This window comes from Drosophila navojoa, chromosome 3 (genome assembly GCF_054131105.1).
Source record: "Drosophila navojoa isolate 15081-1374.11 chromosome 3, UAZ_NAV_1.0, whole genome shotgun sequence".
NCBI lineage: Eukaryota > Metazoa > Arthropoda > Insecta > Diptera > Drosophilidae > Drosophila > Drosophila navojoa.
In genome coordinates this window covers 3,226,838-3,240,551 of record NC_142891.1, presented here as the reverse complement: position 1 = coordinate 3,240,551, position 13,714 = coordinate 3,226,838, and the positions used below count along the sequence as shown (strand labels likewise).

At 36.3% G+C, this 13,714-nt stretch overlaps 1 protein-coding gene and 1 long non-coding RNA gene across 2 annotated transcripts in view; one reads left to right on the top strand and one right to left on the bottom strand.

Moving 5' to 3' along the window:
* LOC149091617 (uncharacterized) overlaps positions 1–13,714 on the top strand; it is a 59,758-nt gene that overhangs the window by 14,188 nt on the left and 31,856 nt on the right. The window lies entirely within an intron of this gene.
* On the bottom strand, positions 7,469–8,082 carry halo (kinesin-1 cofactor halo). Its single transcript, XM_018110646.2, has one exon. It carries the CDS (start codon positions 7,970–7,972, stop codon positions 7,646–7,648), a length of 327 nt encoding a protein of 108 aa, XP_017966135.1. The 5' UTR covers positions 7,973–8,082; the 3' UTR covers positions 7,469–7,645.

The window sequence follows — 13,714 nt, the reverse complement described above, 5'->3', positions numbered from 1 at the left end:
TTGCCTTAAATCAAATTTGACTTTCAAATAAAAATTGCTTAAATAATTATAGAACATAATTTAAAAAAAAAAAAAAAATAAATATATTTTTAAAATAATTTTAGTATTTGCAAGCGTTAGACTACATCTTGTGCTTGGATTCTCTATACATCAATAATACAGGCTAAATATTTTCTACAATAAATATATATAAAACTAAATTTGTAAACATGAATGAATGCATCATAACTGCACTCGAGAAAAACTAGGTAATTACGCCAACATATATAAAATGACAGCTAAATTAACTGCCCATACTAAACTAACAATGTAGGACAGTTAATAATTTAGCTAACAACAGCTTTGCCCCAAAGATAATGCAAATGCAGAGTATATCTAAACATAAATAACTATGAATATTGAATGTCATATGTGATTGCATAGCTTTTGGCTGGATGTTGGGGAATCAAAATGAAAATCTGATGGCATCCCGTTTCCGGCACGGTGAGCGAGAGCGAGAGAGTGGGAGAGAGATAGAGACAGAGACACGCACACAATAACAAGCTGACAAATTCACGCACATGCTGTCAACATTATCAAACGCACTTGAGTGTTTTTTCATGTTTCGCATTTGCAATGTTTGTAATTTACACGAGTCGCCCAGCTGTCCGCCCAGTCAGCGTGATGATGTCACAGCTACACAACAATATCTATTGTATGTACATCTAGGCAACGCTCTCTGGCAGCTCTATCTAGGTATAGAAATCAATGGCTAATGCGATGCTGACAACCCCCAACGAATGTGTTTCATTTACTTTTGGCAAAACATACGCATTACTTGCGTGGAATGTGTGGAACTCCACATAGACTTAGTCCCTCCCATTGGGCTCTGTTTCTAGTACGTGGGAGTTACTGTAACTGAAATCGAGAACTGTTTACAGCTCGCTGCACACTCGTAGTGCTTCTCGTTCGCTCTTGCTTCTCTCACTTTGTTTTCAATTGCAAAAGTTCTGCTCGTAATTTTCTCCATTCGGCTCCCGCCCAGAGCTCTATTTCTTTTTCGCAAATGTCTGTGGGGAAGTTTGTGACTGGGCGCCGCCCAAACTGACGGAGTTAAGACAAAAGTGGGTGAACGAGGGGCGAAAAAGAAGCTTATACGTTGAGGGAGAACAATATATTAAACATTTAGTAAATAAAAAAAAAAAATAATAATAATAAATATTGTAAATTAATTTGAATTTAGCTAGATTTAAATATAAAATATATTTAATTAAAAAAAAAAAAATTAATTAATTTAATTTATAAATATGAAAAATTTATTTGAGTTTAGTTTTTTTCATTCTGATTTTTTCAACACACTTGCAAAATTAAAAAAAAAAAAAATAGTAATAAAAATGAATATTTTTGTAGTTTAAAATAATAATAATACATTTACCTTATCGAATTTTGAGCCTCAACTTGATGACCTAATTTTACGACTTTCCTAACCGCGCTGGTTCATATTTTTAGCTCTCATATAGCGTTTGCATTAACTTATCTGAGAAATCATAAATATAAACTAACCGCATTGCATCATTGAGCAAATTGCTGAGTGAAAGCCGCAGCCAGAAGGGCAGAGGGTCAGGCCGAGATAGAAATCAAACTAGTTGCGACTGTTTCTAGGAATATGTAGCTCACTCTCCTAGCTCCTCTAACCTCGCCAATCTCTGGCCCTACCGCTCCCCCCCCACTCAGGCCAGCAGCTACAATGTCCACATAGAAGCGCCTGACACTTGAAAACATCAATTTATTTTTATTTCCTCAGCTCGTCTCGCAGGAATCCTTTCGCTTGGGTGTTTTAGTGTCTGTGTGTTACGCCCCATTCTCCCAAATTTTTGCTGCCAGCGATACCATACCATACCCTAACCATTATGGCCCAGACGAGGGTCTTGCTTAGTCATTCAATTCAATTGATTCAATTGGGATTGTATCGGTTTTTTATGTGCATTTTGGCCAACACTGTCGCACATATCCTGTTGGCTGGTCCCTCACTCCCCTAGCTTCAGTTCCAGATCCTTGTTGCTGCTGTTGCTGTTGGCAGCAGCAGCAGCAGAGGCAGCAGCGGTTCCCGAGTGTCTCATTTATCTGCGGTTAGTGGCGGAGGGCTCTTCCGCTGCCTCGTTTTGCACTTTATTGTAAAAGGAAAACGGTTTTGCGTGCCTGGGAGCCGAACCATTTGTAAAATTTAATAATGTATAATTTTACCTTTTGCGACGTTTTCTTCTTCTTCTGCTTCGTCTTTGGTAACACTTTTATGGGCCGATAATGTTATTAGCCCAGGCATGCATAGTGTATAGGCAGACAACAGTTTTTCTTTTTTCATTCATTCTATTGCTATTTATGCTCTGTTAAGGTCGAGTTGTCTGAAATGGGTATATGGATTTTTTCTGGGTGTGCAGATGAGGATGGGCTGAGACGGATTTCTTATGGATGAGCTGGAATAACAAAGAAGTTATTATTAATTATCGTAGCAGATTGCAGACAATGAATCGATTATTTTGATCAATATTTTTTTACAATTGTCCCTAATGTTGATCAAAATTGACTTAAGAATATTTTAGATGAAGAATCGATCATTCTAATCTATATCTCTAGCTCGGCAACTCTTTTCCTAAGATAGATACAAATTTATTTTAAGAACATTTTAAATATAAATAATAAAAAATTAAAATGAATTTTTAAATATTAAATAATATCTTGAACTAATTCGTAAGGCTTTTCTGGATGACTATGAGCATGATGCATGACTGTAAGCATGAAGTTTAAGAGTGAATGTCTGTTTTGGATTACTTTACCTATTTTCATAAAATATTATCGACTTTAATGGCTTGTACAAATAACGATATCAAATCTGTTCAATACCTAATTTTACAGAATTTAGTATATAGGGTATCTACTCGACTAACACATCCACACATAGCGTCCACTTGCTGTTTATTTTTTTTTTTATATTGAGTCAAGGATGCTATCGATATCGAGCAATAGCCGAAACACTCAAATGCCATGACTTTTGCAATTTGCATCAAAGATTGTGTCACGCCTAGTTTCGCTACACTTCGTTGCGGCAGGTCTCGCCTCGCCTTGGCTCGCCCTTTCGCTACCCCTTGGAGAAAAATAACCCTCATCTGGCTGCAGCCAGTGGTTTTTTGGTGGTGCGGCACTGTAGTTGGCCAAGGCATGCCTGGAATTTTGTTCACTTTGAGCTTGGCTCGGGAGCTGGGAGCTGGAGGCTGGCAACTGGAGACTGGGATGCTGGGAGCTGGGAGCTTGTTGCTTCTTTGCGTGCTTTCGTGTAGGTTCAAATATTTTGCGATTAGAAAACCCAAACGACCCAGCCCAAGAAATGTGCGCCAGTGGTGTGGGCACACATATATACATACATACTTATGCATATACATACATATATATCGTGCCGGGTCAGTTGGGTGCGAGCAATTTAGAAGAATTTGGTTTTGCATGTAAAATGTTTCAAACAAAATTGTATGGGCCAAATACTTGAATATTTCAAATATCTATTTGAAATGAAATGTGCCAACTATTTTGTTTGCGTTAAATTTCAGTTCTTATACTCGCATATTCCAAATATTATTATTCTATATTTCATTTCATTTGATTGAAATCTGGCTTTAACAGACAATAATACGTATATATATAAAATATATTTTTGCACAATTTAAAATATAATTTAAATACCTTTATTATTTATTGATATAATTCCAATGTTGCCAAGTTTAATTTCCAATTTCTTTACCAATGCCCACAGCTGTCCTACTGTGCGTATGCGCAATCTGCACATGAAACGCTTTTGTCAGTCGAGCTGCTCAGAGAGCTATTTGTTGTCATCGAGCCACTTTTTAGTTGCCAAACTTTTGGCAGTATGTTGTATACTGTTCTTTGTTTTGTTCTTCGTTCTGGCTGAGGTCCTTTTTCTAGCTAAAAACCCTGGACACAAGTGCACAAAGTTTTGTGCTTGCAACTTTTTTGTGCATTAATATTTTTCTTTTGCTTTTTCTATTTAGATGCATTGCATTGCTTGACGCTGCGCTGTGCTGTGCTGCGCTTGGGTTCGCGTTTTGTTGCTTTGCTTGGGAGCACTTGAAATGCAATTCCCAAAGAAATGTTCAGCTCAAGAATATCAAAATACGCGCCATTGGCGTCCACAGCATGGACAAACTCTGAAATTTCTTTGTGCTTTACGAAAGTTGTTTTTTTTTTTTATACCCTAATATATATTTTTCCCGCTAAACTCAGTCAGTCAGGCTGTCTGTCAAACCAGCAGACAAGCCATCAGTCAGTCAGTCAGTCATTCAGTCAGAGAGTGTGTGAATAAGTGTTTAGGTCAGCTTTTAGCTCTACGCGCTCCAACAAAGATTTCCCAAAGTTGAGCTGCTGAAGTGGCTTTATATTGGAAAGTGAAACTTAAATGTGAAGCATTGATAATCTGGATTGGTTTATATTGAAAGCATTGAATGCGTTGCCGAAGCCAATGAAAGTCTTCTTGAATGATCAATTCGATTTTCATTGCGCTTGAAATTTTCCAATTAAAATAAGTATTGATAGCTTATACAAGGATAACATATTGATCCAGCACAAATCAGCTTGTCATATTGTTCTTTGAGATTGTAGACTAGTACTAAGTTCAGTTCTTTGAAAGCCAGTCGATATTTGTGCTCATTCCTTACTGACTAAACCTATGCACAATGGGTTTTCCATTCGAGAAACTGAAACAGCGCATTTTCGGAAAATTAGAACTAGTTTCTGTTTATGCCCAGTAAATGAATTTCGGAACTAGTTTATTTCTGAGCGTCACTCCATATGTTTTGTTCCATGTTAGTTGATTTGCTCTTCGGAACCATTTTTGAACCACGTCTTATTTATATTATATAAATGAGTTCAACTCTGCTTCGGAATTGGTTTTTTTTTAAAATGCACGTTATACATATTTGTTGCTCTCTATGTTAGTTCACTTCTTCGGAACCAGTTTTCATTAGAATTAATTCCTATTATATATGTATATAACGACGATCTATAAAAAAAATTATATAAACCAACCAACACAGTCAACTATTTTTATTCCGCTTTGGAACTAGTTCATAATACATAAGTGCTGTATATATATAATAATATGTATAAAATAATAAGTGTCAAAGTAAAGTCCTCTTTTCGAATTGTCCTCTACGAAGACTAAAGTGAAAAACAAAAAGTTCCTTTTCGGAACTAGTTCAAAATCATAGTGAGTCACTGAAAATGAAACTGAACTCGTATTTGTATAAATTATAACTCATTGCAAGAAGAACTAGAAAACCGACTGAATGAGTTTTCGGAACTAGTTCCAACGAGGTATCTGCATAATCGTCCTTAGAAATATCGAAAAATGTACGCATATAACTTGCCAACAGTTTCCGTATCAATAATTTAGTTCATCTTATCCTCGGAACCAGCTCATATTTAACATAAGCCACCAGTAAATGTTATCAACTGCACAACATTTAAAGTGTTTTGCTGTTATTTCTTGGTGCTTCGGCTGCTATTGTCCTCAGTTAGCATTCCCGAATAAGAAATGCATGCTGGCATTTAAAATGTGGCACATAAAATGCGGTTGCTGAAGTTGCAAACAACAGCGAAGGGACCGAAACCGAACATCGCGTAGTTTTGCATGTTAACATAACGTTGCTTATGCACTGGTGTGGCTTCTCCGGCGCTTCTTGCTTCTTGCAACGCGCGAGCAGCAGCATTTCAAATGCCGCACTAAATTACTAAAACAAGCACTGCCACGCCCTCTGCTTACTCCTCACAGTTCCGCTATTTACTTATATGCACAATGCCAAAAAAAAAAAAAACAGGAGAAAGACAGAATGGAAAAAACTTTCAGCTGGGGTTACAATTTACGCTTTGCCTTGCATTTTTCATGTGTTTTGTTGCTCTACTCGTTTTGCTGACAAACTTTTTTATGGCCGCAACATACAACAATGGCTTGCTTTCTCGTATATAAGTGTGTATGTGTGTGGTTGACTGTGTGTGTTTGTGTGCGTGCGTGTGGGTTCTGCATGTAATGTGCATCTGGCAGAAAAACTTTGTTAAATCATTAAGAGCCGCACTTAAATGCAAAAACAACCAACTAAGGCGGCTGCGATCTCTGACTCTCTGAGACGCAAAAACTGCATGCGAGAGCAGCTCAAAGTTCTCACAATGTTTTCCCAAGAAACATGAACTAGTTGAAGCACATTCATAGGTATTAAAATATGTGTATATATGTATAATAATATAATTATTACGGTAAGCAAATGTACAATGTTATTAAATATAGAATTTAATCATTTCTTGATCAGTTTGACATATGTATGCATGGCATATGCGAGTCTCACTAATCTTTGATTATTATCAGAACCCTAACATTAACATAATCTTAACAGAATTGCTCCCATTCGCTCCGATTCACTGTCTATCTATCACTCTTTCTCTCTCTATCTCTTACTTACTTTGCCTATATCTATATCTATACCTATACCTATATCTATATCTTTCTGTTTCCCTCTTCTCTCTCTCACACTCTTTTTCTCTCTCTCTCTCTCTTTCTCTCTCTTCCTCCCTGCACTCAATTCATTTACCTTTGCCACTTTTAACACTGACCCACATATCTCTCCATCATCCGTTGCCCGAGAAAATCGAGCTCTTCTAATGAAGTCGCTCGCTCTGATGTCTGAAAGCCCTCTGCCGTAAGTGAAGCTTCAACCCACACACTCACGTACACACACACATAGCCGTCCACGCAAACACCCACGCACATGCCTCTTGGCTCTTTGGCACGTTGTCTATTAGTGGCTGCATTGGTGCGTCAAAAGCCGCATCCATTGGCTGCCTGTTGGCCTGTTTGCCCCTTGCCATTTGGCACTTATGCTGCGCTTGGGCACAGATACACACAGTGAAGCCCAGGGAGATGGCCTGGCAGCTCACAGTTTAGTTGCAAGCGAAATCAACAATTAACCAAAACTGCACTTAGTAGGGGTCGGTGAGAGAAAAGGTGAGCTTGACGTGGGAATACCCTATATGAGAAATCTGAGTGTGAAAGAGGATAAAATTTTTATAATTTAATTTAAAAAAATAAATCTCTGTATATTTTTATACCTCCTTCTTATACAGAGATTTATTTTTATAAATCTCTGTTTATTTCTATATATATAAAAAAACATTTGTCTCAAACTCTTTATGGTAGCTATAACGTCAAATGCAGTGATAGATAAAAATATTCATATGTATATATAGAAAAAGAAACCACCTAAATCTAAGCTTATCTCAATTTCCCTCATTATTAAAGACTGAAAATTCATGATAAGAATTAATCTTCCATTTTCCATTTAATTTGCATTTTTATTACATTTTAGTACACATTGAAAAAAAAAGTAAATTAAATTTTTCACTGATCAATTTTATGTTTTATATATGCATTTAGTTTTATTTATTTATTATTTTTATTCATTTTTTTGTATTTTTAAAATATATATTCAATATGAATTCAGCTTACAACTGAGTTTTAGAAACTGGCGGGCTTAAGAATAAATTGGTTTTTAGTTGACATGCTTGGAGTATGTTTTGTTGTACACAGTTTGCTGCTGCTGTTCGTTATGGTTTAGTTCCACTGTACGTCCTTGAGCTGACGCGGATCGACGTTGAGTCCGAGCTTCTCCAGCTTGCGCACCTTATGCATCTGCTTTGTCAGCTTGCGCTTGAAGACAATCTCTCGATTCAGATTCATGATCTCAATGGTATCCAGCTGTCGTATGTTCTTAATGGTCTGCAGTATGAGATTGTCCGTGAGATGCAGTTTGATCGTGGACATCTTCATGAAGGGCGCATCACGACGTCGCAGCTCCTCGCGATAGGCGAAGAGCGTGTAGGGCAGGGAAGGCAGCTGCGGCAGCGGACGCTCCAGACCCGGAAACAGTTGTTCAGCCATATTTCTATATAGATATTAAGGAACTCGGGATATATGTAAGACAACAGTAGAGTTTCGGTGAATGGTGCGTGTGAATGGCTTGGGCGTTCGTCGTGGACTGCGTGCCTCGCTCTAGGGTCTGTGATTTTTATAGCCAGCCTCTCAACTACCTGCTTTATGGCTCAGTATCTTCTATTGTTTTCTGGAAATTTTCGCTGCTGTTCGGGGGAAGTTTGAGCAGCTGGACACGGAGCTACCTGCACTCGGGCTGCATCCTAAACAGCTGCAAGTGTCACGCGATTAGTCTCAAGTCTCGGATCTTCGACTCCTTCTCTTGTCCCTCTCTTTCTATTGCAACGCACGTTCGGGCGCATCTATTTGAATTTTATTTGCGATGATAAAAATAGTAAAGAGCTCGTGACCTAGAAATGCTCAACTTCAGTATGAATGTGTTTAGTTTTCCTTCTGTTTTTATTTTTTCATTTCTGTTTGGTTTAGTTGGTGCACCTAAAATTTATTCGGCATTTAGCATTTTTACAGCCATTTTAAATGGTCGTTTTTTTTGCGCTCTCTATTTGGGGGTCCTTTGAAATTGGTTTGCCGCAATGCAATTAAAATGAATTGCATTCGCTCAAAGGCTATCGCTGTGGCGTTTCGGCTCAAAGGACTGCATTACATTCACTTAATTATACAAATTAGCATTGGGCGACGGCCGCTCCTGTGTATTAAGCATTCACGCTTTGTACAATTCCTACCCATTGAGTGTATTCAAAACATATGTTACGTAATGTCAGTGCGTTTCGATCGAATTTCAAGCGTCTAAATGTTGCTTAAGAGGGAAATACCTGCAACATTAAAGTCTAAAATGTTTGTTGTGCTATTTAAATTTGCTTAAAAAATTGTTTTATTTATTTTCATAATTCATATTGCAGTTTGACATGCACTTTGACAGCTGCTGTCAATCACATATATCTCTTTGTATTTATTTGATGCTAAATCGCATCCATAATTTATTTCTGTTGATGATGTTGGTTTGTACTTGTCGAAATCTATGAGAGCTGTTGTCAACAACTGTAGATGTGGAATTGACAGTAAATAGTGATCAAAGGAAAGAATATCTATCAAACCAATGAAAATTTAACTTGAAAATAAAATTATTTAGCCATAATTCAACTTTACATTGGCTTAACAGTTGATTCCTTTGATTACTATTTGCTGTCAAAAACACATCTACAGTTATTAAAATCCGAACGACCAAACTGCACTTTTAAAATCAGTTTAGGCTTAAAAAATATTATCAAAAGCCATTAAAACTGCTATTGGTATCAATAGCTTAATATTCAGTTTAATAGCAGCTACACAATTATCTGTGTCTAAAATCCGTTTGCTTAACAGTCTGTTAGCTGGCATTCCATTTGGTGCTTTATCTCTATTGCCTTAGTGAATCTCTTAACTGTGATTTCTGCTTCTGCTTTAACAAGCTGCTTAACAACAGCTGTTAAGCTGCTACACACTTTATCAGCAGAGTTCATTTCTGTCTTATCTATCTATCTATATATGATTTACGACTTATCCCTCTTAACTCTTAAGGCTGCACAGAGCGTAGTTTAATATAAAATAACAGCTGCTGTAAAATTTATTGTTAAATCTAGGAGAAAATTGTAGCATGCCGTTTAACATTAAGTTTACATATAATTCCATTACAATTGATATTTCGTATCATTCAACAATCAGCTCAAGAGATACTTCCCATTGAATAATAAACTCTCAATAATTCTTTCTGGAATCTCAACAATTCAAGGCTTTAGTTATTTATGTTTGCCTTAGTTTTAACATGCAGTTTAACAACAGCTGTTAAGCAGCTACGCTTGTCTGCCAGCTGCTTGGCTGCCGCTCAGTTCAATGTGTTAATCACAGCAGCATTTGTGGCATTCAGCCCCGAAATGATTGCCAAACACATTATCTGTATTATTAATGAGCTGCATGCCGCACATGCCACAGGAGGCAGACACAGGAGGTTATCCTATTGTTGTTGTTGTTGTTGGCTGGTTGAAATGTCAGTGTGTGTGTTTCAGCTGGTCGGGTTGGTCATTCTCTTTACTCTGTTCACGGTGCATTGCGTTTTTATTATTGTGTCGCTTTTTGGGTGTTTAATTAATTGAAAGCATTTTTTATCGCCACATTTTTGCGGCTGACACCGACGGCGCACGCCTTTTGTGTCTCGCACTGACCGTAATAATATTGACTTTCTGCATGGCCACGAGCATGGCAGTCCCAGTATTTTAAATGCATTCAATAAATGCCAGACCATAAATGAAGCCGAAGCTGAAGCTGATGCCGATTCTGGTGCTTCACTGAACTGAACTGAACTGAGCTGAACTGAGCAGAGCAGAGCTTCTCGTGCAGTCATTTATTAATTGAAATATGCATTTATAAATGCGTTTAATCAAAATTACTTTTATTTTTCACAATAACCGCTTGCATCAAGTGCTTTAACGGTGTTTAAGGTGGAGTTAAAGAAAATTATTGAGAGCCTGAAAAGGATTTAAAAAAACAACTATTTTTATACAAAAATTTGCGAAATAGTTTACATGGAAGGTTATGTTAATTAACATATGTAAATAACAGCAAGCTTAATGCTAACAAACGTAATAATCCAAATATAACAGATATTCATTAACAGAAATGTGCTTTAACATTCTGTTAACTGTCATATGCTTACTTATACAAACTGTCTATGAACTGAAGACCTTTTTTAATAGGCATAGAAATAACTTGCCCAGTTTCTGGATGCTCGCCTCGTTTATACAAATTCAATGCAGAGCTCGATTTCCATTTTCATTTCTTTACTAGTTATTTAAAAAAAGTTCTTTTATATATTGTAAACCTTTAAGCCGTCTGCATTTTGAGCCACACATTTCTAAATAGTTGCTACATCCCCCGTAGCTAGGCAAAGCTCGTAAAGCGACTTTGCCTTTTAGCCAAATTTGATGGGTTCTGAGCCAGAGGAAGAGCTCGTCATGTTGCCGGGAGTCTTAAAACATTTCAACTGCAATTGCCTGACGGGGCTCAAAATGGAAAGCCGGCAACAACCGTGCGGGATTTGAAATATGCCTGACCAGAGCGTGGAGTGAGGAAGACGGCGATAGGATGGTAGAGGTAGAGGTGAGGTAGAGGTTAGGTAAGAGCGAGATCAAAAGCGTATGGGTCTATTTGCATACATTGATGTTATATAAGAGGCAAAAGAACAGCAGCGAGAGCAACGGCAGCTATAATAATAATAATGCGACCTGTAATAAGCCTTTTTGGCAAAAGTTGTTTGTTTAATGCCCAGGCTCCTTGAAGCGGCTAACAACATTTGAATAAATATTTCAAAACGTTTTTGCCTGGCCTGCGGCCAGTTACCTGTGCAGCATATTGAATGAGTATTTCAACGAACTGTGCAAACACACACAGACGCACACACGCACACATTGATATATGCGCACCTACAATTGAATTACCTGGAAATTGACTGGCTGTAAAACTGTCTCGAACTCGTGAGTCGATGTAGTTTTCGGGTTTATTTGGCAAACGCGCATTACGCCTGCCAAATCCATCAAAGTCCTGCAGCGCGCCGAAAGCGTGCCACGAAATGCAAACACACGCTGTGTAGCGCAGTGTAAGCGCCGGCAGTGTAAGGCATCGTGTGCTGCCACAAATTGCAATTAGTGTCCCACTGTTGATTGATAGTCGCGGATAAATTTAACAACGTTTGACATGTACCGAAATTTAAAACCATAGAGTAGATTATATATATAGAAAAAATACATTATTATCTCTGTTTAAATAGCAGTTAGACTATGTTAGATAATGTCGCTTAACGAATTTATCAACTTTTAATAGCTTGTGATAATTAGAGAAATACTTTATATTAGGTTTATCTAACCGCTAGAATTAGCGGTAGAGGCTCTAAGAGCAAATCAAGAAGCTTGGTAATTAGGTTTGTCGAATATTTTTAAAATACCTGTATCGATAGTTTTAGTTTTGAAAAAATATCTAAATGATATTTTTTTAAAATATCGATATATCAAATATTTTCTCCTGCTTCCCACAATAAATTTATAATCCTTGGCACATTTTTAATAGTAATTTTTAAGAATAATAATTTGTCATTTCATTTTCACCATAATAAATTTTTGCATTTTTGCGCTTGGTTCATTTATCACAGGAGTAACCAATTGAAATATATCAAAAGTATCGTAAAATATATTTAATACTTAGGTAAAAGAATGCTCCGATATAAAAATATTTTTTTCATAAAATAATATCCATGTATTGATATTTTGATATATTTTCAACAAGACTATTGGTAATTTAATCTAGAGATTATTAGCAAGCAACTAACTAAGCTTATGCAACCATAGCGATCAAGAGCTTTCAAAGCACATTTAAAGCTTGCATGAATACACTTTCTGTTGTAATATGATTTGTGTTAAAAGCTCTTTAGAGTATATTCAAGTAACACTTAAAAGCTTTAAAGCACATTAGAGCTATGTAGCACTAGTGCATGTATACATTTTCAAAACTAATACTTGTATAGGACTTTAAAAAACTTTTTATTATAAATGTTTATGATAACTGAAGTTCATAGATAATTAGTACTGAAGTTGACTTATTGCTGAGCCAATTAGCCAGTTGTCCAATTGAGTGCACAACTTGTGCAAATGGACACACACGCACGCTTAATATATATGTAATACCTATGGACTGACTGCCTGATCCAAAAAGCGATACGAACATTATTCAATTAAACAAAATATTTCCATGGGGAAATGTTTAATGGCAAATTGAAATGCAAATGCAAATACAAAATTGTTTGCCAACAATTGGCTCATTATATCGCCTGCATATAACTATGTGCGTATATACATATAAATATTTCTGTCAACAGAATTTGAACAGCATGAAACACACTAATGCTATTAATTTTCGGGTTTCATGTTTCATTTCCTGTGGCGAATGCTCCTAATTTTGCGGGCAGCAAACTAATTTGTCAAACGAGAATATCTGAAATAAATGACAAATATGCTCAGACCTAATATAATCGCATTTGCTATTTATTTATAATTATGGCTAAATAATTTTTGTTGCCACTGTAGCATAGTGTGTCCGGTTTGTGTTCGATAGTTCATGGAATGTGGTCACCCGTTAAAATATGTCTTGATATTAATATTTAGATAGATGAACCAAGCTGAATTTTAGTTTCTGAAAAACATTTTATTGAATGCAAAACTCGAGTTATTTTATATATGAATTCGATACTCAAATGAATTTATCTGCGCTGGAATAATAAATGTTGAAATTCATTTACCTTGAATGATATTTACCTCTGCGAAAATTCTATTATTTATTTCTACTGCTTTTCAATATGAAAATCAGAAAGGTAAAATTCAATTTCGCTATTGCTCTAATGCAATTGAAGTTATAAATCGATTTGGGTACAAAATGCTAAACTGCATTTCATGGAATTTTACATACAAATAAAAATGGAAACAAATAGTATACAAATTATTTGGAAATGCAATACACAGTTGTATGCAAGTGCATAAAAAATATTCATAAAATTATTTACAAATGCAACTGGCATCTATTTACATGGCATAAATATATTAATATAATGAATATCTCACAAATGCATTTACGCATTTTGCAATTCATATGGATTTATTACGAGCCGCATATAAATAAATATTTTACAATTAATCAATATAAAAAGCTGTG

Excerpts from the sequence above, each read along its gene's own strand:
- halo (XM_018110646.2), bottom strand. The coding sequence starts at position 7,972 with ATGGCTGAACAACTGTTTCCGGGTCTGGAGCGTCCGCTGCCGCAGCTG.